The following is a 24,015-nucleotide window of genomic DNA, read 5'->3' as shown; positions in this document are numbered from 1 at the left end:
ATTAAAAATGAAGCTATTGCTATTGACAGGACGCTGTACAGAAACTGTAAATTATCCGTTCAGCACTCATGAATGAATGAATGAATGAAAACTGTTTATTTCGAACATTTGATACAACAATTACAAGATAGATCAGTAAAGGCAACAACAAAAAAGTTCCTACTGTGTACCCAACATGTCCGAAAAGGGGTAGGGTGAAGCATCATCTTATTTATCCCTACCCCTTCTTCCCCACAACCAGTAATACCCTTTGCCACATATACACATAGATTCCTACACACCTAAACCGATATCAATATATATATATATATATATATATATATATATACACATATACACATACCTACTTACATACAAAATACTATATATTTACAAGCCAAAGCAAAAAACAAAAACACCCTAACCCTCATTACCCTTCCTCCTCCCTATACCTAGAAAAAACCATATTTTTGTACCGCTGTTTGAACTGGTTCATGCTTGGACATTGCTTGAGCCCCACTCCCAATCTGTTCCACATCCTCACCCCACAGACAGAAATACAGAAACCTTTTAATGTTGTTCGTGCCCACTGATGCTTTAAATTAAATTTGCCCCACAGACTGCAATCCCCTGATCTGTTAAAAAACATATTTTTAATATTTGCTGGAAGTAAATTGTTTATTGCTTTATACACGATTTGTACTGTTTGAAAATGAACCAAGTCTGTGAATTTTAAGAATTTGGATTGTAAAAATAGTGGATTTGTATGATCTCTATAGCCAGTATTATGAATAATTCTTATAGCTCTTTTCTGCATTATTGATGGTGATTGTGTTGTACCTTTATAAGTATTACCCCATACCTCTGCACAGTACTGTAAATATGGTAAAACCAGTGAGCAGTAAAGAATGCGGAGTGAGTTGTGGTTCAGAATATGTTTCGCTTTGTTTAGAACTGAAATGCTTCTTGACAGTTTACTTTGTATATGTTTTATATGAGTCTTCCAGTTTATCTTATCATCTATTATCACCCCCAGAAAGTTATTTTCATGTACCCTTTCAATATCTACCCCCTCGACTTGTAACTGAACCTGTATGTCTGTATTACAATAGCCAAATAACATGTATTTTGTTTTACTTAAGTTTAATGATAATTTGTTTCTGTCAAACCATATTTTCAATTTTCCCATTTCTATACTGATCCTCCTCAGTAACTCCTGCAAATCCCCCCCTGAACAAAAAATGCTTGTGTCATCTGCAAATAATACTAATTTTAATATTTTGGAAACATTGACAATATCATTTATATAAATTAGAAACAGTTTTGGACCCAATACTGACCCCTGTGGGACGCCACAAGCATTGTCCAAGCATGATGATGTATATTCCCCCAACTTCACAAACTGTTTTCTGTTACTTAAGTAGCTTCTCACCCAGTGCAACACCAACCCCCTAATCCCATACTGTTCAAGTTTACTGATTAATGTGTCATGATTGATTGTATCAAAAGCCTTTTTAAGGTCTATAAATATTCCAACTGAATGTAATTTGTGGTCTATGGCGTTTGTAATCTCCTCAACTGATTCTATTAATGCAAGTGATGTTGAACTATGTGCTCTGAATCCATATTGACTATCAGTAAGTAATTTATGTTTATTTATGAATTTGTCTAATCTATTATTGAATAACTTTTCTAATAATTTGGAAAATTGTGGAAGCAAAGAAACAGGTCTCTCGTATAATTTGTGACGTGGTGTCTATCCCCAGTCTTATACAGCGGCACAACCTTAGCTATTTTCATTTGATTGGGAAATTTACCGGTTTGAAATGATAAGTTACAGATGTATGTTAATGGTTCTACAATCCATTCAATGACCTGTTTTACCACCACATCAATTTCATTTAAATCGGTAGATGTTTTATATTTACAGTTATTCACAATGTCTATAATTTCTTTACCATCCACTGCTGTGAGGAACATTGAACAGGGATTTCTTTCTATGAGATTATTATCCCAATCCTCAGGTTGGGAATTGGGAATTTTTTCTGCCAAGCTTGGTCCAATATTTACAAAAAAATTATTAAAACCGTTGACTACCTCATCCTTATTTTCCTTCTTGACATTATTATCAATGAAATACTGAGGGTAACTCTGTTTTTTATTACCATTTTTGATAATGCTATTTAATATATCCCATATTCCTTTAATATTGTTTTTGTTATTATATAATATGTTACTATAATATTCCTTCCTACATACCCGTATAATATTAGTTAATCTATTTTTGTATTTCTTATATCTATTTTCTGCCTCTTTAGTCTTTAGTTTTATGAATTCTCTATACAGTGTATTTTTCTTATTACATGCATTTCGTATCCCTTTCGTCATCCATGGTCGATCTTGGATTTTTTGTTTTCTGTAGTCTTGTTTAATTGGACAATTTTTATCATATAATGATGTAAATATTTGTAAAAAAGTTTCATATGCACTATCAACATCACTTTCACTGTATACCTTTTCCCAGTTTTGCTCCTGTAAATCCTTCTTTAGTGTGTTCATGTTTTCCTCTGTCCGCACTCGCCTGTATTTTATTTTCTCCTCTGGCTGATTCCGCCGATGGTTTCTATTATAAACGATGAAAACTGGTAGATGATCACTAATGTCATTGATTAATAATCCACTCACAGTGTTATTCTCAATATCATTGCTGAATATATTATCAATTAAGGTAGCACTATGGGATGTAATTCTGCTTGGCCTGGTGATTTTTGGATATAAACTCATACTGTACATTATACTGATAAATGAATCTGTTATTTTATGCTTATTTGGATTGAGCAGATCAATATTTAAGTCACCACAAATGAACACAGTTTTTTGATTAGTTTTTGAGAACATTTTTCCCATACAGTCAGTGAATGTTTCAATACTAGATCCTGGTGCTCTATATATATATACAGCTGACTGATACATTTTTGCTTTTTTCTTCACATATTTCAATAGTTATACATTCTAATAAGTTATCAATCACAGTTGTCATATTGTCTACTATTTTATAATCCATGTTCTTATCCACATACACAGCCACTCCTCCTCCACTCTTATTCTTTCTGTTTACACAATTAAATTCATATCCATCCAGTTCAAAATCCATTCCTTTATCTTCATTGATCCATGTTTCTGATATAGCAATTATGTTAAATATTTTTTTTAAATTGACTTAAATATTCTTTAATGTTGTTAAAGTTTGCATATAGACTTCTGCTGTTGAAATGGATTATTGATAATTTGTTATCCGTTTTAATGATCCGATTAAACTGTTTATCTGTATAATAGCAACAACTGTCATTGATATTTGAGAAGAAATTATTGTCCGGGTCTATATCGTGCTCCAAGTCCAGTACATTGTGGTCTGTGTATTTAAATGTTCTCAGTTCTACTTTTCCATGATCAGCAATCCTTTGAGTTATATCCTTCTTGTCTCCAGATGTAGATGATGTAGTAGATGAATAGGTTCCTCTGGTCTGTGTCATGGTGTTGTGATGTGTTTGTGTCCTCATACCTTATTGGTCGTATTTGTCCAGATCCTCGATGTTCCTGATTACCATAACCTTCGCTTGTTCTGGTGTTCCATTCAATTTGATAAATGTTTTGCAGTTAGATGTCCATGTCTGTTGAATTTTTCCCTGCTTTTTTAAGAAACGAGCTTTCCTGGCGATGTCTGCGTTTCTTTTGGTCAGATGTTCATTGATGAATACGTTTGTTCCTTTAAGTTTCCGTCCCTGTTTTAACAATGCCATTTTATGTTTTCTGTTGACAAACCTCATTATAACTGCTTGCTTGTCTCCATCCTCTCTCCTGGGCAGGGGGTGGCACGCTTCAATGTTATTACAGTCCATTTGAATACCTTTAGATTGCAGGAAGTCAGCCACCTGTTGTTCCACTGAGCTGGCCTCCTGCTCGCTGGCCTCCCTCCGCTGTCTTCTGACACCACCCGTGCGTAGGATCGAGGTTTAATATGAATTCCTGTAATAATAACGTCGTTCATCCTTGTGTACTGTTCCAACTCTGCAACACGGTTCTCCAGGTACACCAGACGCCGGTCTTTCTCGGCATTCTGGATCCGGAGAGACTTCACTTCTTCCACCAGCTCCATAATGGATTTCTGCTGCATTTTAACAACAGAGATTTCCTCAGACAAAAAGTCCAGGGACTTTTTGATATCGTCTCCCTCCTCCGCCGTCAGTGCCTTCTTCGGACCCATGGTCAGATAACTCCGCGCTGGCACCTCGGGCCTCGGTAAAGCCGCGCCAGTGGAACTGCGCTGACGCCTCGGGCTTCAGGTGTAGCCACGCCGGTGGATGTGCGCTGACGCCTCGGGCTTCAGGTGGAGCTGCGCCGGTGGAACTGCGCTGACGCCTCGGGCTTCAGGTGGAGCCGCGCCGGTGGAACTGCGCTGACGCCTCGGGCCTCAGTAAAGCCGCGCCGGTGGAACTGCGCTGACGCCTCAGGCTTCAGGTGGAGCCGCGCCAGTGAAAAACAATCCTCAGTAGCTGTATTTAATTACAGCACTGCTGCCAAATGTTATGTTTAAAAGAATATAAATACAAATTCAATAGAGAAATGATTCCTCAAACACCGCCATGCGCACACAACGTAACCCCATGTGCACACAACGTAACCTCTATAACTTAACCAATATAACTTTGGTGTCATTCTAGGTTCAAAGAGGGAGTGGCCGTCGGGGTGGGTATGTGGGGTCTTGTCATCAGATTCTCTCATTGTTTTACATTCTACGCAACGTCACCCTCACTTGAAATCGTCAGTCACCTCTTCTACACTTTTGATGTCCTGATGTCCCTGTTAATTTCTTGATAATCGTGATTGTTTGTTATAAGATGCCATATGAGAAAAAGGAATAGGGTGCCATCTCAAAAGCCACTTTGAAAAAAAATAAAGTACGATAACATGAAACACATGAATATAAGCAAATAGAAGAAGGTGTCCTATATTGAAGGCCGTGGCTATTTGCACGGCGGCCGTGTCCATAACTCTCATTTCACTATTCGCACGGCAAGACTGGTGGCAAAACTTGGAACTACTTGTATAAACAGACATACTACATTCAAGATGTCATAACTCCTTTAATATATTTTGATTTTTTTTTTTTTTTCGGCCGTGTCCATAACTCTCATTTCACTATTTGCACGGCAAGACTCTGGTGGCAAAAGGCCGACCCTGTTCGAACGGCGGCCATGTCCATAATTCTCATTTAATAACTCTCATTTATGTGACCGTGATGGTGGTGGTATCGAACCCGGACAGCTCGCACTAAAGACCATTCCTCTACCAGGTCAGCCAAAGGGGAATTCCCCGTTAGCCGAGCTAGCGGGAACGTCTTTTCAATCAGGACCCGGGACCTTCATCCCGCTACATTTGTTCATACAAGTAGTTCCAAAGTTTTACCACCAGAGTCTTGCCGTGTGAATAGCCAAATGAGAGTTATGGACACGGCGGCCGTGCGCATAGTCACTTCCTGTATTGAATATGAGACCCGTTGGTGCTGATGCTTATCCCCAGATTCTGTAGCATGAAGCAGATGAGGACTCCCCCTAGACTGGACACCAGTCCAATGCAGTTTACTTCCTCTGCCAAGAGAACGCCTCCCACCCCAAGCGTGACGCCCTGTCTGCACTGGAAAGCTCCTTCAGTGACAGGCTGCTCCAACCCAAGTGCACGAAGGAGCGATACCACAGGTCCTTCCTTCCTGCTGCTATCAGACTCTACAACCAGAACTGTTCCCTGTAGACCACCCAGATTACTCAAATCACTAATATCATCATAGTAACAATTTTTCTGTCTCCCATGTGCAATAATAATACACTTTCTTGATATTGCACAAGAATAATCACTTGAACACTTGCAACGTCACTTGAACACTCGTGCAATATTACGATGAATTATTTCTTTTCTTGCTTGTAAATATTGTATTCTACGATATATTGGTATTCTGCACAGAGCTTGACTTCCGTGTGTTTTGGGTATTTATTTTCTTTTTCCTTATTTCTCCATACTTTGCCCAGTTCTTCTGTGACTGTCCCTTTGTGTTGTAGCATTGTAAATTTCCCTGCTGTAGGATTAATAAAAGATTATCTTATCTTAAGAATGGTACCCATTTATAACTGGTTGACCTGAGACAATGCAGATGAAATATCTTGTCCAAAGACACATATACACACAGATTGTGTGACTGGGGACAGTATGGCTGATGCAAAGGATGGAGCTCCTGAACTCCCATGCAGGTTAATGTCTTGTGGTGACATGTTCTCAGCACAGCATATTTAAGAGAATAGTTTGGTCTTTTACTTTGTGTATTTATGTTGAGTTTAGGGTTAGTTTTGTTGTGTTGAGATGCATTACACTAGGTTTTGTGTTGTTAATATATTAATTGAACAAGGGGTGGTGGCCAAGTGGTTAATGTGCTTGGTTTCAGTTCAGAAGGTTCCGGGTTCAAATCCCACTCCTGCCACATTTCTCCATGTAATGTGGAGTTGCGTCAGGAAGGGCATCCGGTGTAAAACTTGTGCCAATTCAACATGCAGATCCACCTTGGATTTGCTGTGGCGACCCCGAGTGCGAACAAGGGAGCAGCCAAAGGGACTTACTAATATATTAATTGAACAGCTTTTCTAAGACAAACGGTGTTCCTGGCACAGTCCAGCTTAAAGGGAAGGACAGATGCCACTCTGAATAGCGGCTGTTATGCTCAGACTCCCTAAACACCCATGAAGAATGAACAATTTTGTCCACAGCGCCCTGCTTTGTGCTGATATTTCCCACATCTTAAATGGCAACATATGTACAGACACATCCCAAATGGGCTTATGCCCTCTGTGCTATGGTTAGGAGATGTCAACTTAATTGCAAAATCACATTGTCTGCTGTAAAACTTTGCAAAGCTGATGAAATTGAGGAGGATAAATTTTAATCCACACTCGTTAAAATGCCCATAAATTAAATAATGCATTGTTACTATTTATTTATTTATTTGCTTACTTACTATTACACGTACTTATAAATTTCCCTTAGTGCACTCATTTACAGTGCGCCTTAGCTTATTTTTCCAAGCAGGTGCCACCTAGCTGTGTTTAGAGAAGGCTAGTCGCCCCTCAGCATTTGTTTTTTTGTTTGTTTGTTTTTATTTTTTTTTTCTTCAAAGTCCCTGACATATGTCTGCATGACTGTAAGCAGGAGAACGTTTTTTGATATCTCAGATCATTTATTGCACGTTATCACTTATAAAAGTACAGTAATCACTAGCTTGTGTTTATGAATAAATAACATTCTCATAACAATGAATATCTCATAAGAAGCATAATTTAGCCTTATGTGGACCTCTGCATTTTTCCCTAGTTCATGTTAACTGGGCAAATTTCTCATCTTTGGTTTCGTAAAACTGTGAGTATTTGCTTTATAGAGGCAAGCTAATGCCACAGTCTGAAATTTTGTATGCCATCTTATAAAATTCCAGTTTCGTATTCCTGGATGTGTGTGTGTACAGTAGTGTTCAGAATAATAGTAGTGCTATGTGACTAAAAAGATTCATCCAGGTTTTGAGTATATTTCTTATTGTTACATGGGAAACAAGGTACCAGTAGATTCAGTAGATTCTCACAAATCCAACAAGACCAAGCATTCATGATATGCATACTCTTAAGGCTATGAAATTGGGCTGTTAATAAAAAAAAGTAGAAAAGGGGGTGTTCACAATAATAGTAGCATCTGCTGTTGACGCTACAAACTCAAAACTATTATGTTCAAACTGCTTTTGTAGCAATCCTGTGAATCACTAAACTAGTATTTAGTTGTATAACCACAGTTTTTCATGATTTCTTCACATCTGCAAGGCATGGAGTCAACCAACTTGTGGCACCTTTCAGCTGTTATTCCACTCCAAGATTCTTTAACAACATTACACAATTCATTCACATTTCTTGGTTTTGCTTCAGAAACAGCTTTTTTGATGTCACCCCACAAGTTCAATTGGATTTAGGTCCGGGGATTGGCAGGCCACTCCAAAACATTAATTTTGTTGGTTTGGAACCAGGATTTTGCTGGTTTACTAGTGTGCTTGGGGTCATTGTCTTGTTGAAACACCCATTTCAAGGGCATGTCCTCTTCAGCATAAGGCAGCATGACCTCTTCAAGTATTTTGACATATCCAAACTGATCCATGATACCTGGTATGCGATATATAGGCCCAACACCATAGTAGGAGAAACATGCCCATATCATGATGCTTGCACCACCATGCTTCACTGTCTTCACTGTGAACTGTGGCTTGAATTCAGAGTTTGGGGGTCGTCTCACAAACTGTCTGTGGCCCTTGGACCCAAAAAGAACAATATTACTCTCATCAGTCCACAAAATATTCTTCCATTTCTCTTTAGGCCAGTTGATGTGTTCTTTGGCAAATTGTAACCTCTTCTGCACATGTCTTTGGGGGATTCTTGCAAATAAATTAGCTTCACACAGGCGTCTTGTAACTGTCACAACACTTACAGGTAACTCCAGACTGTCTTTGATCATCCTGGAGCTGATCAATGGGTGAGCCATTGCCATTCTGGTTATTCTTCTTTCCATTTTGATGTTTGTTTTCTGTTTTGTTCCCCGCGTCTCTGTTTTTTTTTGTCAATTTTAAGGAATTGGAGATCATTGTAGATGAACAGCCTATAATTTTTTGCGTATAAGTTTTCCCCTCTCCAATCAACTTTTTACTCAAACTACGCTGTTCTGAACAATGTCTTGAACGTCCCATGTTCCTCAGGCTTTCAAAGAGAAAAGCATGTTCAACAGGTGCTGGCTTCATCCTTAAATAGGGGACACCTGATTCACACCTGTTTGTTCCACAAAATTGACAAACTTACTGACTGAATGCCACACTACTAATATTGTGAACACCCCCTTTTCTACTTTTTTTTTACTTATAGCCCAATTTCATAGCCTTAATAGTGTGCATATCATGAATGCTTGGTTTTGTTGGATTTGTGAGAATCTACTGAATCTACTGGTACCTAATTTCTCATGTAACAATAAGAAATATACTCAAAACCTGGATTAATCTTTTTAGTCACATAGCACTACTATTATTCTGAACACTACTGTGTGTGTGTGTGTGTGTGTGTGTGTGTGTGTGTGTGTGTGTGTGTGTGTGTGTGTGTGTGTGTGTGTGTGTGTGTGTGTGTGTCTGTCTGTGTGTGTGTGTATATATATATATATATATATATATATATATATGAATGTTTTTTTTCTATTCCCCCTGGTCTCTACTCACAGCTAATTAACTCTGTCAGATGTGCTAGAAAACACTAGAATTAAATAAGTGGGTGTGAGTAGAGCAGGTAGATATGAAAACATGTAGGGCGGGTGCCCCTCCAGGAACAACTTTGGGCAGCCATGATATAAGGCAATCTTTAGGAAATATTTTGTAAGTTCCTAAAACCCTAGCCACATGATCAAATCAAGGGACAAAAATAATCCTGTTATCCTTCCAAAAGTGTACCTGTGAATAGTTGCTAATCTTACTCTAAGATGATTAAATTCTGACTTGCATATTTTCTGGAAGGCTCCAAATGTTTCACCTTGTGGTTTTTTTTTTTTTTTTTTTTTTTTTTTTTTTTTCTCATTTCAGAACAAAAAGCCATTTTTAGCTTCCTGTAGAGCAGGGGTGGGCAATCATGTGCCATGAAGGGCCGAAGCACTGCAGGTTTTCCTTGCTACCAGTCACCTCAGCAGGTGATTTCATTAATGTTCAGGTGTTTCAGCAGGTGATTTAATTGACAACCAGGTGTTTATGTTCAAGGGAGAAGCTCATCAGCAACCCACCTGCTGAGGTGATTGGTTGCAAGGAAAACATGCAGTGTCTCGGCCCTCGTTGCCCACCCCTGCTGTAGAGTGAAAAATATCCATCCCTCAGGCTAACTGAAGCCATAATTCAAAAATTTGGATGTAATTTAGTAAATATCTGGAATATTACCTTCGTACATGATTTCATAAAATTTTAAGTCCCTGAAGTTGGAAAAAAATGCTGTTAAGTCTTAAGCCCCCATCACACATAGCAAGAATGTGGAGTAACCATGTCTGATACAGCAAATATTGTCATAATCAGACACAATTGGGAGGAAAAGAGGATTGGCCAGCCCTGTCGGAACGCATCCGGGGTACCTCGTCCACACCTGCACTATGGCATCCAAAGTGCATATAGACAACAGGTAGAGGACACAGACTGCTGTCAGACAGGTATAAATCAAATAAATTTTATTTATATAGCGCCAAATCACAACAAACAGTTGCGCCAAGGCACTTTATATTGTAAGGCAAAAGCCATACAATAATTACAGAAAAACCTCAACGGTCAAAACAACCCCCTGTGAGCAAGCACTTGTCGACAGTGGGAAGGAAAACCTCCTTTTAACAGGAAGAAACCTCCAGCAGAACCAGGCTCAGGGAGGGGCAGTCTTCTGCTGGGAGTGATTGGGTGTGAGGGGAGAGAATCAGGAAAAGGACATTCTGCGGAAGAGAGCAGAGATCAATCACTAATGATTAAATGCAGAGTGGTGCATACAGAGCAAAAAGAGAAAGAAACACTCAGTGCATCATGGGAACCCCCCAGCAGTCTAAGTCTATAGCAGCATAACTAAGGGATGGTTCAGGATCACCTAATCCAGCCCTAACTACAAGCTTTAGCAAAAAGGAAAGTTTTAAGCCTAATCTTAAAAGTAGAGAGGGTGTCTGTCTCCCTGATCTGAATTGGGAGCTGGTTCCACAGGAGAGGAGCCTGAAAGCTGAAGGCTCTGCCTCCCATTCTACTCTTAAATACTTACTCTTACTCTTAAATAAATGCATGAATTAGTTTTTCAGCATCACTCTGAGACAAGACCTTTCTAATTTTAGAGATAGTGCGCAAATGCAAAAAAAGCAGTCCTACATATTTGCTTAATATGCGCATTGAAGGACATATCCTGATCAAAAATGACTCCAAGATTTCTCACAGTATTACTAGAGGTCAGGGTAATGCCATCCAGAGTAAGGATCTGGTTAGACACCATGTTTCTAAGATTTGTGGGGCCATGTACAATAACTTCAGTTTTATCTGAATTTAAAAGCAGGAAATTAGAGGACATCCATGTCTTTATGTCTGTAAGACATTCCTGCTGTTTAACTAACTGGTGTGTGTCCTCTGCTTCATGGATAGATAAAGCTGGGTATCAGAGGGGTAGCACAGAGATGAGTCCACTGTCTGAGGCCATAAGAAGATCATTTGTAACCTTCACTAATGCTGTTTCTGTACTATGATGAATTCTAAAACCTGACTGAAACTCAGGTATAAAAGGTGCTGCAGACTGTCCAATGTCCAAACGTCTGGATAACAAACACGGGACTGGAGCGCAAGTTTGCTGGCATTGTGCCTTGCAGTTCCCTGCTTCAGATGGAGCACCTTTCCAGTGAACTTTCTTTTTTCTTGTTCGCTCACTTCAGGAGCACAACACAACTCTGGACACCGTGATGGTTGGATTATCACATGGGATTCATTTTTTTATTTTGGGTGAGAGGATTTTAACCGCAGGCTGCTGTCCCAGCTTCATGTCCACATCTGCGCTGTGAAACACTCCTGGACTGCTGTTGGAGGTGAGATTCATGTTTATTAATGGTATAACGGCCTGCCACAAGTTCCATGTCATGTTGTCTACAGAGTTAGAAGGTAATCACTTATTACAGCATCAGATCCGTTCAGCTCTGAGCCTGATGTGTGCAATGACGTTTTACTGTGCACCATGGAGAGGCGCAGCTGCCCGTGTTATGATGGAGACAATATTTCACATTATTTAAGTTGCCCATGGGAAGGAATGGACTGTGGATATAACAGCCTGTTCAGATTTGCGTCTGCACGTGCACAGTTGTGCACGGAGCTTTCAATTTGATAGCCGCTGTTCACATTCACTGTACATGATAATAATTCATAATTATCATGATGAAGCGTGCCACATACATTTTTACAGTTCCTTTGCACTCCGTGTGGGGGTTATACATGACACGTGCAGGTCATACCAGCAGGCTTTGCGGTGCCAGATCCATCTCGTATGCAACCAAATCATTTTGGATCCCATTTTGCTGCCATCGGAATATGTAAATTGCGGTCAGATGGTTGCCAGATTGCACATGGATCGCTGTCGGATCAGTGTCCCATCACGATAGCGCCCAGAGGGTTTCGAACATGTGCATCACACTTGTAGCCGCCAGCCAATTTTAACTAGCTGTGTGGACTTCCGCAGATGGCTGTCAGAATGTTTTCGAACTGAAATCTGACACTTTTTGGATGTGCGCCGATTCATAATTCCGACACCATTCTGCGTGATTCCTGCTATGTGTGACGAGGGTATTAGGGGTTTTTTTTAGGACCAAATTTTAAAGGTCTCTATTCCTTAAGCTTTGAGGAATTGAAAGCTAACACTTTGCATATTGTGCAGAAATGTATAGATTTACAATTAAGAATTTTTTTCCAGCAAATTATGAGGAGGTGACCTGGGGAGGTTCCTCAGATATTCAGATATGGTCGTATTTGTACTAAATGATCCAAAGTGGAGTGGGGTGCGTCCCAGATGCAATTGCGCTATACTGTATGCAGATTTTGAGCCCTTGTGGCATCTCTTCACCCACACATTCCACATGCACATTTCGCCTCCATGGCTCATCTTAGTATTAGTTGACATTTTTTTGAGACTTAATCCATCTGTTTGTACAGCGGAAACATCTGAGGAAAAACCAGAATTTCAATTTCAGAAAGAATTTCACTGACCTTTCTTAGCAGAGAAACCACAGGAATCTGGCACGTCTTTCAGTGCCTGTTAAAATCTTCTTTGTCATTTTGCTCTGAAGTTGTGATTTATTTTTGTTATATCACTTTGCCTTTGTTTAAATACTTGTATATTTCTGTTTATTCATCTGTTTGTGAGCGTGTCGTGGTTTCACAGTGCTTCACTGATTTTGCTGTGGGAAATGGAGTTTTTAAAGCCCTGTGTTTTACATACATGGTGGTTATATGTGAGACTGGTGTTGGAGTTGGGGGGGGGGGGAGGATTAGTGTACGGTCAGACAGGCGCTGCTCCCTTCTCCACACTTCCAAGCAATGACAGTGGATGAACGTATGATTTTAACATGATGATTTCGGTTGTTGTTTTTGGTCACGACCTGCAGACATTCGTGGTCGTGGGTGCCTGTTCGCGGGTAACAGTGATGCTCTTCTTTCTCTTCAGTGCACCTAAATGTGATCTGCTGACTGGAACAGCAGGATGTCGCACAGCAAGAACCACTCGTGTCTGAGCAGAGCAGAAGACACAGCTTCATTCCTGGTATGAACCTTGATGATTCAGAGGGTGATAGCGGCCTGCCCTGATGGCAGGGATGGGCCATACAGACTGTATGACACTGTCTGCTATAATGATATAAATGATTCAGTGACAGTGTACCGTTTGTCAATCTCTTGTTGGTCACATCAGCGTACATTCATGAGAGCCTTTGCAAACAAATGCAAACATTGGGTGTGATGCAAGGGCATTTTTGTAAAGTTGTCTGAAATTTCTCTCACCTTTTTTTTTCAGTTCAGTTTGCCCCTCCAGATTCAGGAAATGCTTGTAAGTCCTAAAACATCACTTAAATAACGTGTGTGTGTGTGTGTGTGTGTGTGTGGACATGGTAACTGACACCTGTCTGTAAAACAGCACATATTCATGAGAAGTTCACATTAGCAAAAATAAGGCCCCAAAAATAACATATAAGGCTATGTGCTCTGTCCTGTCAGCAAAGATGACTTTAAGCTTGCTTTCAGCTTGTTTTCATCTTGGAATATAATACATGCCATGGAATTAATATACATGCTGTTGGATTAAACTGCACAGTTTTTGGTACCTTCCAGGAGTAAGTGAGGTCATACCGGACTTTTCCATTACAAATGGGGAGGCCCACGGAATGAACTCGGTGGTGAAGACGAGGGAATATGTCTAAGAATGATTCTAACATGACAAGTATGATCAAATGGAGTATTAATGTGTTAAAATTAAGAGTTGATTAGAAAAAGTATGTTACGAATAAGTGAAATGAATGATTATATGAGTTGTTTTTCATAAAGAGGAAGTGAAGAAGATGTTGCAAGCAGGGCAAGAAAAGCTGATGTTAAACAACTGATCAAATGATTAAGATGATGGTAAAATATGAAATGAATAATAAGGAATGAGAATGTTTGTATATGATCATATGAATTGTTTTTATGTGAAAGAGAGTTGTAATGAAATGATTGAATATGATTGATGTGATTTTGAAGAAATGATTTAAAAGAATGAATTCTCAGAAAAGGTGAAGTGTTAACAGAAAAGAGGAACTTGAGAAATAAGTTACTGGTAGGGGCTGCGGGGATTTCCAGTAAAGCAGAAGGAGAAGGGAGGAGGTTTTGAGTCAACAGCGTCCCCATGGTAACCAAGATCATCTGAGGACGATTGGAGTCAAGAACATATATAACTTGTTGAAACACCAGGAAATGGGGTTATTCTTCCAGGGAGAGGTGCTGTTGCCACTACTCCCCTGCTACGAGGAGATCACAAGACTTGACCATCTTGTGAGCAGCAATTGGAATCGTGGAGTGAGAGGACTGGAGCCATAAAAGATCATTTGAGAGAGATTTCAACTCCCACTCAGGCCGTCCAGTCACGGAGTAGCAGAACAATGGAGAATAACCACTGGCCTTAAGTCTGGGTGGGGAATGTTCAACGATTTCTCTCTCAAGGAACATCGCCGCATATCAGAATGGATTAGATCAACTTTTGGTTGATTGAAGACGGAATAAATTCTTATGTGGATTAACTTCCTGAAGGATTACAACATCACACAAGGATCGTGGTCAGCTAACGATTAATAGCTGATGAAGAGGAAATCAAGTTCATCGAGCTGGGGACCCTAACCTCAAAAACCTCCTTCCCTCACTCCTAGAAAAAATTAAGAAGTCAATCCAGTCCCAGTCGAAGTAAGATCAGTCAGAATTATTGAATTAAAAACAAAAATCTCTGCCAATCATTATTTTAATTATACTTGAATTACTGTTGTGAAATTATCACCATATAACCTATTTTGACTATGTTATTGGCACTTGACATGCTGTGGCTCCCCTCCACAGCATGTCTTTTTCCTGGTTCTCTCCCTCAGCCCCAACCAGTCCCAGCAGAAGACTGCCCCTCCCTGAGCCTGGTTCTGCTGGAGGTTTCTTCCTGTTAAAAGGGAGTTTTTCCTTCCCACTGTAGCCAAGTGCTTGCTCACAGGGGGTCGTTTTGACCGTTGGGGTTTTACATAATTATTGTATGGCCTTGCCTTACAATATAAGGCGCCTTGGGGCAACTGTTTGTTGTGATTTGGTGCTATATAAAAAATTGATTGATTGATTGATTGACTTGCAAAACCTGCAATAAATTTCCAAGCATGCAGTTAAAGTGTTAAGGATTATTGGATTATTGATGCTTCTTAAGTTGTAAAAGTTAAAGTTTATTGGGTGTACAACATCAAAAGGCTCTAAAAGGTTAGTCTGGTTTTTTAATGAAAATAACACATCCTGGGGACTCGCTGTACGAGTCACTAAATTCAAAATCTAGCAACATTCCAAGAGCCCTGATCCATAAGAGGAGAGCTGCCGTTAACGGGCGTGGCCAGTTCGTATCCTGGTTCCTGAGAAGGCTATTCGACCGGGGTGCGAGATCAGCTTCAGCAGGGTGGACGTCCGGATGGAGGCAGTGAGCAGCTAGACGAATCTCCTCGCCACCAGCTTGAACAGCCTTTGTGCAGCCCTGCCGGGTAATACCCGTGGAGACACGAAGGTCGGACCCCAGAGACGGAGAGCTGGTTTTTACACAAACACACTCATCGGAGGGTGAGCGTGTGCCGTGTATCTAAAAAGCGGGATCTGACACGTGGCGCCCGAACAGGGACCTGATGAAGTGTAGTCGGGTCCGAGGAAGAATCCTGGCCAAAGGAGAGTCTTTGCCATTGGGTAGGTGGAAAGCCTCTGAATAGATCACCAAAGGAGACAGTGTTGTGGAGAGTGTCGGCTGATGGCCTGTATAGGTCCAGTAACGGCTTGAAACATATCTGTCCTCCAGAGCTGTGAAAATTTGCAGGCGACCACCAGAAGGACAAAGTAAAGTCAACAGGAGTAAGTATCCCAGAGAGCTGGGATCAAGGACGAGAAGCAGACGTGTCACTGCTGGATCGTCTGGACTGGGACGAGAAGCAGACGGGGATAGCCTGCTGGATCGTCATGAAACGACGAGAAAGGGAAGCAAGCGAGGGAGCCTGCTGGATCAGATCGTCAAGAAAGCAGGTATGAGAGTATACCATGCAAAATGGTGATCTACAAGAGAGAATAGGATCATCAACCCGTGAGGTTCCTGAGGGGAGAATCGGGAAAAGGAGCAGCTGATTTGGAATTAACCTCTGGAATTAGCGCTGAATAGTCAAGTAGTCTGTCACTCATCCCTGACTCAAGGCGCCAAGAGAGGCTTTGAGAGGCAGACGACTCGAGACGACAAGGACCATAGCTGAAGTCAAGGAGACGACAGTGGTGGAATCGACAATCTCAGCAACCGAGAGAATAAAGGGAGGACAATCATTACGAAATAGTAAGTTTAGTATTAAGAATAAGCAGTGAAAATATGGCTGAAGGAGAGCCAGGACCCATAGCAAACCCTGAATCCGAACATGAAGGGGGAAAAGAAGTGGATTTCCGGCCACACAGAGTGGTATTGTATGGACGAGGATATGATACTTGGGCAGAAACAGTTCAAAAACTTGTCATAGATCAAAGTGTGGAAACTGATGAAGAATGTTTCAAAGAAGACATGGCAGAAACTGTACACACATTAGGGATATATTATCCAGGTAAGCATAAGGAGGGGCAGATCCTGGCCGTTTTGGGGAGCCCACCAGTCCCAAAGGACAAGATGGGGACCAGAGAGTGGCTTGAATGGTGGTGCAAACTTCTCAGAGAAGAGTGGAAAAGAGGACAAATCACCACTTTAATAAGCCCTGAGAAAAGTTATGACTCCGTAGTAAAAATGACAGCTGGGTTGTTGGAAGTAGAGACGGTCCTGGTTGATGTTAAAGCAAAATCAGCGTCCGTATATGCTGAGTTTAAGTCCATGGCAGAACGGCTAAAAGGGTTAGGAAGAATGCTTAAGGAACAATATCCTATAATGGAAGATATGAGTGGAAGTCAGATCCTCGATAATGAAGACGAAGGCAAGATAGACTCCCAGGCCGAATCCGAACAAAGTGATGTGGAACACAAACCAGAGGGAAGTGGAGTTGAATTGATATCCCCGGGAGGTCCTAATCCTGGGGGAAATGGTCAAGAATATAAAAGCCCGGACCAGCTCCATACAAGCTTTGACCCAGAGTGGCCAAATTTGCCCTTAGGAAGTGTGAGAGGAACAACCTCAACAGTTAGAACACAGACAGAACGCCTGGTTGAGCAGGATAAAAGATGAAGAAGCCTTCAGGGAGTGTCTGGACAGATATTCCATCAATCGCCGGAATGTGGGCCCAGAAGCTTGGGACAGCTTAAAGCTGAAGAATGTGTTGCCGGACCGAGTTACCATATTAAAGAGGAAGGGCGTTCGCAGGAGATCTTTAGAAAATCTAAAGCAAAAACCCACCATGTATACACTGAATCTGACTACATGGAGGAATTGGACCCTATGCCCGAAGGAACCAAAAAAATGGTGACCCAAGATGGAAGACGGGCATATCATTATTTTGGCAGTCCTTGGGATATAGATGGAGATAGTCTCATTGTCTTCACAAATCCCAGACTGAAAATTGCTAACCGAAAATTCCGAGCAAAGCTCAAGGAGCGGGCAGGCAGAGAATACCAAGAAGAGCTTAAGAATATAAAGGGGAGAGGTCTGGACGGAAAATCGATGGTGATAAGAAGCGCACCACAAATGGCTTATCATGCACTCATACATGTGCCCTTTGAAAGCTACCCAGGGAGAGAAAATTCGATCGAATACCTGGAGGAAATGCTGAAGACTCTGGGAACAGCTATTGATTTGGCCAAAGAACGCCAGCATCGGCAGGTGGTGATATGTGTGGACGGATTACGATCTGGACATATGACATGGGAAGAGGCAGAAAAGGTTGCCATGGCAGCCGTGAACCTACACATGCGTACCCCAGGAGTATGGGGATCAATGAGAGAAATTGTGGTGGTCACTAGCATTGAGCAGGAGCAAGATCGAGTGAGAAGGGCACTTGAAGCGGTGAACCTAGGACCAAGTAGAGCAGGTCCAAGGAAGGGTGCAGTTGGAGCAAGTGGAGTGGCAACTAGTCCCCCGCTAGTGATGCAGTCCATCCCCACGGCGACAAGTGATAAAAGATCAGTTCATGCTGTGGGAGTGCAGCAATTAAGGATTAAAACCCCACGACCAACATTAAAACGAGTTGCAAGTGGGCTCCAGACTATCATACACCCCACAAGCTCCCAATCTCGGATGAGAGAGCCTTTCCAGGCTCCTCCACCGGATAATGGAGAAGAGGATCCTATATTCATTCCTATACCTGTCGGAAATGCCGAAGCAACAGGGTCACCCCGAAAGTCAGAACAAAACAGGGACCCACAACCCCGAGACCCACGTCCTTCCCATAAACCTGATAAGGATGACGACCAGGAAAGAGAGTCTGAAGAGGAGATCAATCCACAAGACTTGGAAGAGGATGAACCGCTATCTGTGGTAGGGGAAAGAGAAGTCTCACGCCCAGAACTATGAACTGGACGCTACAGAGGACAAAAGAAAGAAGTTGGGGTGTATAATGTGCGTGTAGCATCAGAGAGAATTGCAAGAGATGTCAGGGTCAACCCAGTGGAGACCCGAGATAAGCGACAAACCTATGCTCCAGAAGTTGGACAAACTGGGTATGACATCCCAGAAGAGTGGATTGAGCGACAAGATGAAAAGAAAACTCTCGAGGTAACAGCAACTGTTGGAGAGTGGGCTAATATACTAATGTGGCCCTTCTATCCTACACTGACTGCCTGTAAAGAGTTAACAAATAACTTCAGAGTCACCTATTTAGGCGTTGCCCATGATGTGATGTTGAGAAAACTAAAAACAGCAGCTTTACGCTGGTCACGGCAAGTGTTGAGAGAAATTAATGAAGAAAGTCTGGATGATGAAGGAGAAACAATTCCACCATCGTCAGGATTACAAGCGAGCCTCCTAAATCAGGATTTTCCTGCTGGATCTAGAGAGCAAAGTCTGCCAGCACTTCAAGCTGAAATTCAAGCAGATGGCAGGGAATTCCGGGAATTCAAGAAATTAAAGATGCTGGTGAGAGAGAAAGAACCAAATGAAGACCTAAAGGACTATTTGAAAGAAGTGTGGCCCCTTATTGACAGGGCTTCTAACAGTGAAGAGGGTAAATCTATGTGGCTGGCCCAAGTTACCAGTCAACCCATCAGTCGGGGTGAACCAGCACAAAACCATTATGCCAGGTTAGTGTTGGAAGATCCCAATGATGAAGATTCCCATATTGCTCGGGCTAAGGCTGGACTAGATAAAGGTCAAACATTAGTTCAAGTGTGGCATGGGCTAAAACAGACAATTTTGCCACAACGCTATGTTAGGGCACTGAGAGAGGTCACTAAGGGAAGAAGAGGGGAGATAACCTTTGTGAAAATGCCCATAGACAGCACTACAGTCCCACAAATGGACGCGGTGGTGAAGAGCTGGGATCTGGAGCAGCAGTTCTATGAAGAAAAGAGAAAGAAGGAGAGCACACCGAGATCAGGTCAAAAACCGGTGGGAGTGGAGAAAAGAAATTCAGTGCCAAAACCACCACCTCCTCAGCCGCATCAAACACCACAGAGGAATAATCAAAGGCCTCCAGTTGGACAATGGAGCTCTCGGCCGAGAGGTCCACCACCTCCACCACCACAATCGCGACCTACACCTGCACCTCGTAGTGGTGGCTATCTCCCTAAAGAGGAGTATGACAAATTAACTCCAGAACAAAGGAAAGCCCTCCAGGAAGTCCGCCAAGCCTCAGCGGCGGCTGGAGGGCAGAAGAAGTAATGGCTTTGGAGGCGCGGGTCACGCTAGACCATGCCTACTGGGAGGGGGACAATATCTACACTGATGTGGATGGAGAACCGTACCTGGTGGACACGGGAGCAGAGGTGTCCATGACCCGCAGAAGCCTCGAGACCAAGGGATACCTACTGATCCAGTATGCGAATGCGGCAACGGAGAAAAGCCCATTTGGAATATGGAAAGGGGTAGTTTGGATAAAAGGCCCCTTTAATTTGATAACAGTCAAGGATTTGAGAGAATTGCATCGGCCCAAAAGGCTTCGAAATCTAATAAGACGACGAGTGAAAAAATTACACGCAAGAGTTGTACGAATGGATATGACTCCAATTGGAAAGAGTCCGGTAAGCTGGTACAAAGAAGTGGATGTACCAGCTGTCACAGAAGAAAAGATTGGAGAAAGTGATTTCTCTGAAGCAGGGAAAGAAAAATTGAGGGAAGTTATCTCCGAAGCTAAAGTAGCACAATTTAAAAATGATTGTGGAGATTTGGGGGCTAAATACATTCATGTCATTGAAGGAGGAGTACATCCACCGGTGCGACAATATCCCTTGAACCCTGGAGCGGTTGAGGAAATGGATAAAATAGTAAAAGAATTGGAAGCTTTGGGGATCATTCGAGTGGAATTGAATCCGATTCCTAACAGCCCCATCCAAGCAGTTAAGAAGCCAAAGTCGGCAGGAGGAGGCTAGAGACCAGTAATCAACTTCAAGGCTCTCAACTGACGAACAATAGCCAATAGAGCGAGTTTGATAAATCCCCAAGGAGCACTGAAAACGCTCCAAATTAAGAGATACAAATCATGCATTGATCTGGCAAATGGATTCTTTTCCCTGCAATTAGCAAAACAGTCACAAGGGAAAACAGCATTCACACATAAGGGGAAAAGTTATGTGTGGCAACGACTCCCGCAGGGATACAGAAATTCACCAAATGTGTTCCAAGCAGCAGTAATGGAAATATTAAAAGATCTGGGAGTAACAGTCTACATCGATGATGTGTTTATCGCAGATGATGATGAAAATGAACACCTAATGCGGCTGCAAAAGGTGATTCAGAAGCTCACAGAAGCTGGATTAAAACTCAACCTGAAGAAATGTCATTTTGGACAATTCAAGGTTAACTATTTGGGATTCCAGGTATCATCAGACCTGGGACTCTCAGAAGTATACCGAGAAAAATTGAGTCAGATTAAACCACCACAATCTGAGAATGACCTACAGAAAATATTGCGATTGTGTAACTATGTGAGAGATCACGTTCCACACTATCAGAGATATGCAAAGCCCCTTTATGCTCGTCTCAAGAAGAAACCTAATGGACAAGAGCAAAAGCAATGGATTTGGACAGCTACAGATCAGGATTGCTTGGAAAAGCTAAAGAAAGCCATTCAAGACGCAGTTAGGCTGGAGCCGCATAGTCTGACTACTCGTCTGCTACCCGAAATAAGCAGTGAAGAAGAGGATTCGGTGGTAAAAGTGAGCAACGAAGGAGGGGGTATGGTAACTTTGTGGAGCTATACTCTGTCTTCGATTGAGAGAAAATATCCACCGGAAGAAAAAGAACTGGCAGTCCTGGCTAGATATTGGAGTGCATTAAAAGAACTTGCACAAGGTCAGGGAATAAAAGTTATCACTCAAAGCCAAGTCCACCGGTTCCTAAGGAAAGGAACTATTGAGAGTACTAAAGCCACAAATGCCAGATGGGGAAGGTGGGAGGACATCCTGCTAGACCCTGAGCTGGAAATTGGGCCAAAACAGTCGGCGACAAAGAAGTTGCCGAAGGAGAGGCAACTCCCTATGGAGCCATACGACTGGACTATGTACACCGATGGGTCGAAGAAGGGTACAGACAATATAGCTTATTGGGGCTATATTCTGAAGTATCAAGATAAGGAGAAATATCATCAAAAAGGTCAAACACCAGGGAGTGCCCAAGCCGGAGAAGTTACAGCAATACTGGAAGGACTCTTGGAGTTAAACAAGAGGAGAGTAAAAAGGGCTAAAGTGGTTACAGACAGTCATTACTGCGCACAAGCCCTGAAAGAGGACTTATCCATTTGGGAAGAAAATGGATTCGAGGGAGCTAAGGGGAAGCCTGTAGCTCATATGGATTTGTGGAGGAAAATAGCCGAGTTGAAGCTAACAATGGACTTCGATGTGGTACATCAGAAGGCCCATGTAAAAGAAGGAGCACATTGGAGCGGGAACGAAGAAGTGGACCGCTATGTGCAGCTGAGAAAAGTCGCCGTTGTCGGGATCGAGAAGTGGGAACAGACACCCAAGGGAAGGGTAGTTCCAAAAGAGTCCGTGAAAGAGGTGGTGCTGGCCGTACATGAAGCGCTTGGCCATGCAGGCACCATTCCCACATGGAAGGAGCTGGAGAAGCTGCAACTTTGGATTCCGAGAAACCAAGTCTGCCGAGTCCTCAAAGACTGTGAAGTATGTGGTCGATACAATGCAGGACGACGAGGACAAAGGGTGGATGGTTTCACCATAAAGAGTACTGTTCCATGGGGATCAGTATGCATGGATGTTGCCAGGCCCATGGGGGTGACCGGTAAGAAAGGAGAAAAGTATCTGCTGGTGCTTGTGGACTCTGTGTCGGGCTATGTGACTGTTAAGCCTGTGAGAAAAGCCAACGGCAGCAGTGTAATCAGCATGTTGGATCAATCAATCAATCAATCAATCAATTTTTTTTATATAGCGCCAAATCACAACAAACAGTTGCCCCAAGGCGCTTTATATTGTAAGGCAAGGCCATACAATAATTATGTAAAACCCCAACGGTCAAAAACTGCACAAATCTGGGGATACCTAGGGAGCTGAGAACGGACAATGGGACACATTTCTGTAATGCTCAGGTCGACCAGTGGTGCCAGAAAAATGGAGTAATGAGAATTTACTCGCCCCCATACACCCCTCAAGCAAATGGAGTTGTGGAAAGGGCTATTGGACTGGTGAAAAACTGGATTGGGAAAAATGCTAACACGAGGGAATGGAGTACTAAGGCCCTGGAAATTGGACAGGCCCTGAATGACCGCCATCGTGCCGGCAGGCCCACCCCTTCGCAAGAACTGAACCAATGCCCATTTTCAACACCGGAAGTGGGGCGGAGTCAGACTAAAAAGGACAGAGAACCAGAACCAAAGATCCCATTTAAGGTTGGGCAGAAGGTGTGGGTGAGAGCTCGAGATCACCTAACCAACACTGCTGTTAAACCTAAGTATGAGACCACAGATACAGTAGTGAAGATACTGGACAGCAACACAGTAGAATTGAAGAAAAAGGGAATCCAAGGAGTAGAGCAGCTGAAGCCAACTCCTAACTAGACGAAACCAGGAGCTAAACATGGCCAAAAACACCCAAGATCTTCCACCCTTCGTCAGAGTGGCCACTGTCAATGGGGTGGTTGCCTTAAGAAAAACAAGAACTGACCTCTGGGCAGGCAGAGCCCTGAGGAAACTATATCATGCAAAGAAAGGATTTTTATCCAGTGAAAAGGAGATATTACAATGGAAAAAAGTTGAGAATCACTGTGTGATTTGCCGCGAAGAAGTACCGCTGACGGTCCAATGGTCGGGACCTGGGGTTAGAAAACCCCCAATTCCAAGTGGGGCAAAACATGAGTTCAAGCAAATACTTCACAAGCCGGTGAAGGTTTTGGATGCACTTGTATGTGGGTTATGCCGACTAACCCAGTTGCCAAGAATGGTCTTTTACACCCAGTGGGATATACGTGGAGACGATGTGGATATGCAGGTGTGTTCATGCTATTGGAATGGATATGCGATCGAGTATTGCCTGGTGTGTAAAGCAAGAACTCATATGGGAAGACTACTGCATGTGGCAAG

The 24,015-nt window shown here is 42.3% G+C and overlaps 1 protein-coding gene across 2 annotated transcripts in view; it reads left to right on the top strand.

The window, feature by feature from the left end:
- tmem68 (transmembrane protein 68) overlaps positions 1–24,015 on the top strand; it is an 81,091-nt gene that overhangs the window by 404 nt on the left and 56,672 nt on the right. Inside the window, exons 2-3 of one of the 2 annotated variants that reach the window (XM_034182408.1) lie at positions 13,293–13,388; positions 13,638–13,670. In XM_034182408.1, coding sequence (XP_034038299.1) covers positions 13,329–13,388; positions 13,638–13,670 — 93 coding nt within the window. In that variant the 5' untranslated portion in view covers positions 13,293–13,328. The remainder of the gene's footprint in view (positions 1–13,292; positions 13,389–13,637; positions 13,671–24,015) is intronic. The other variant, XM_034182409.1, reaches the window with a different exon arrangement.

The sequence above is a fragment of the Thalassophryne amazonica genome, chromosome 12 (genome assembly GCF_902500255.1).
Source record: "Thalassophryne amazonica chromosome 12, fThaAma1.1, whole genome shotgun sequence".
Taxonomy (NCBI): Eukaryota; Metazoa; Chordata; class Actinopteri; order Batrachoidiformes; family Batrachoididae; genus Thalassophryne; species Thalassophryne amazonica.
This window is presented reverse-complemented; position numbering and strand designations above follow the sequence as displayed.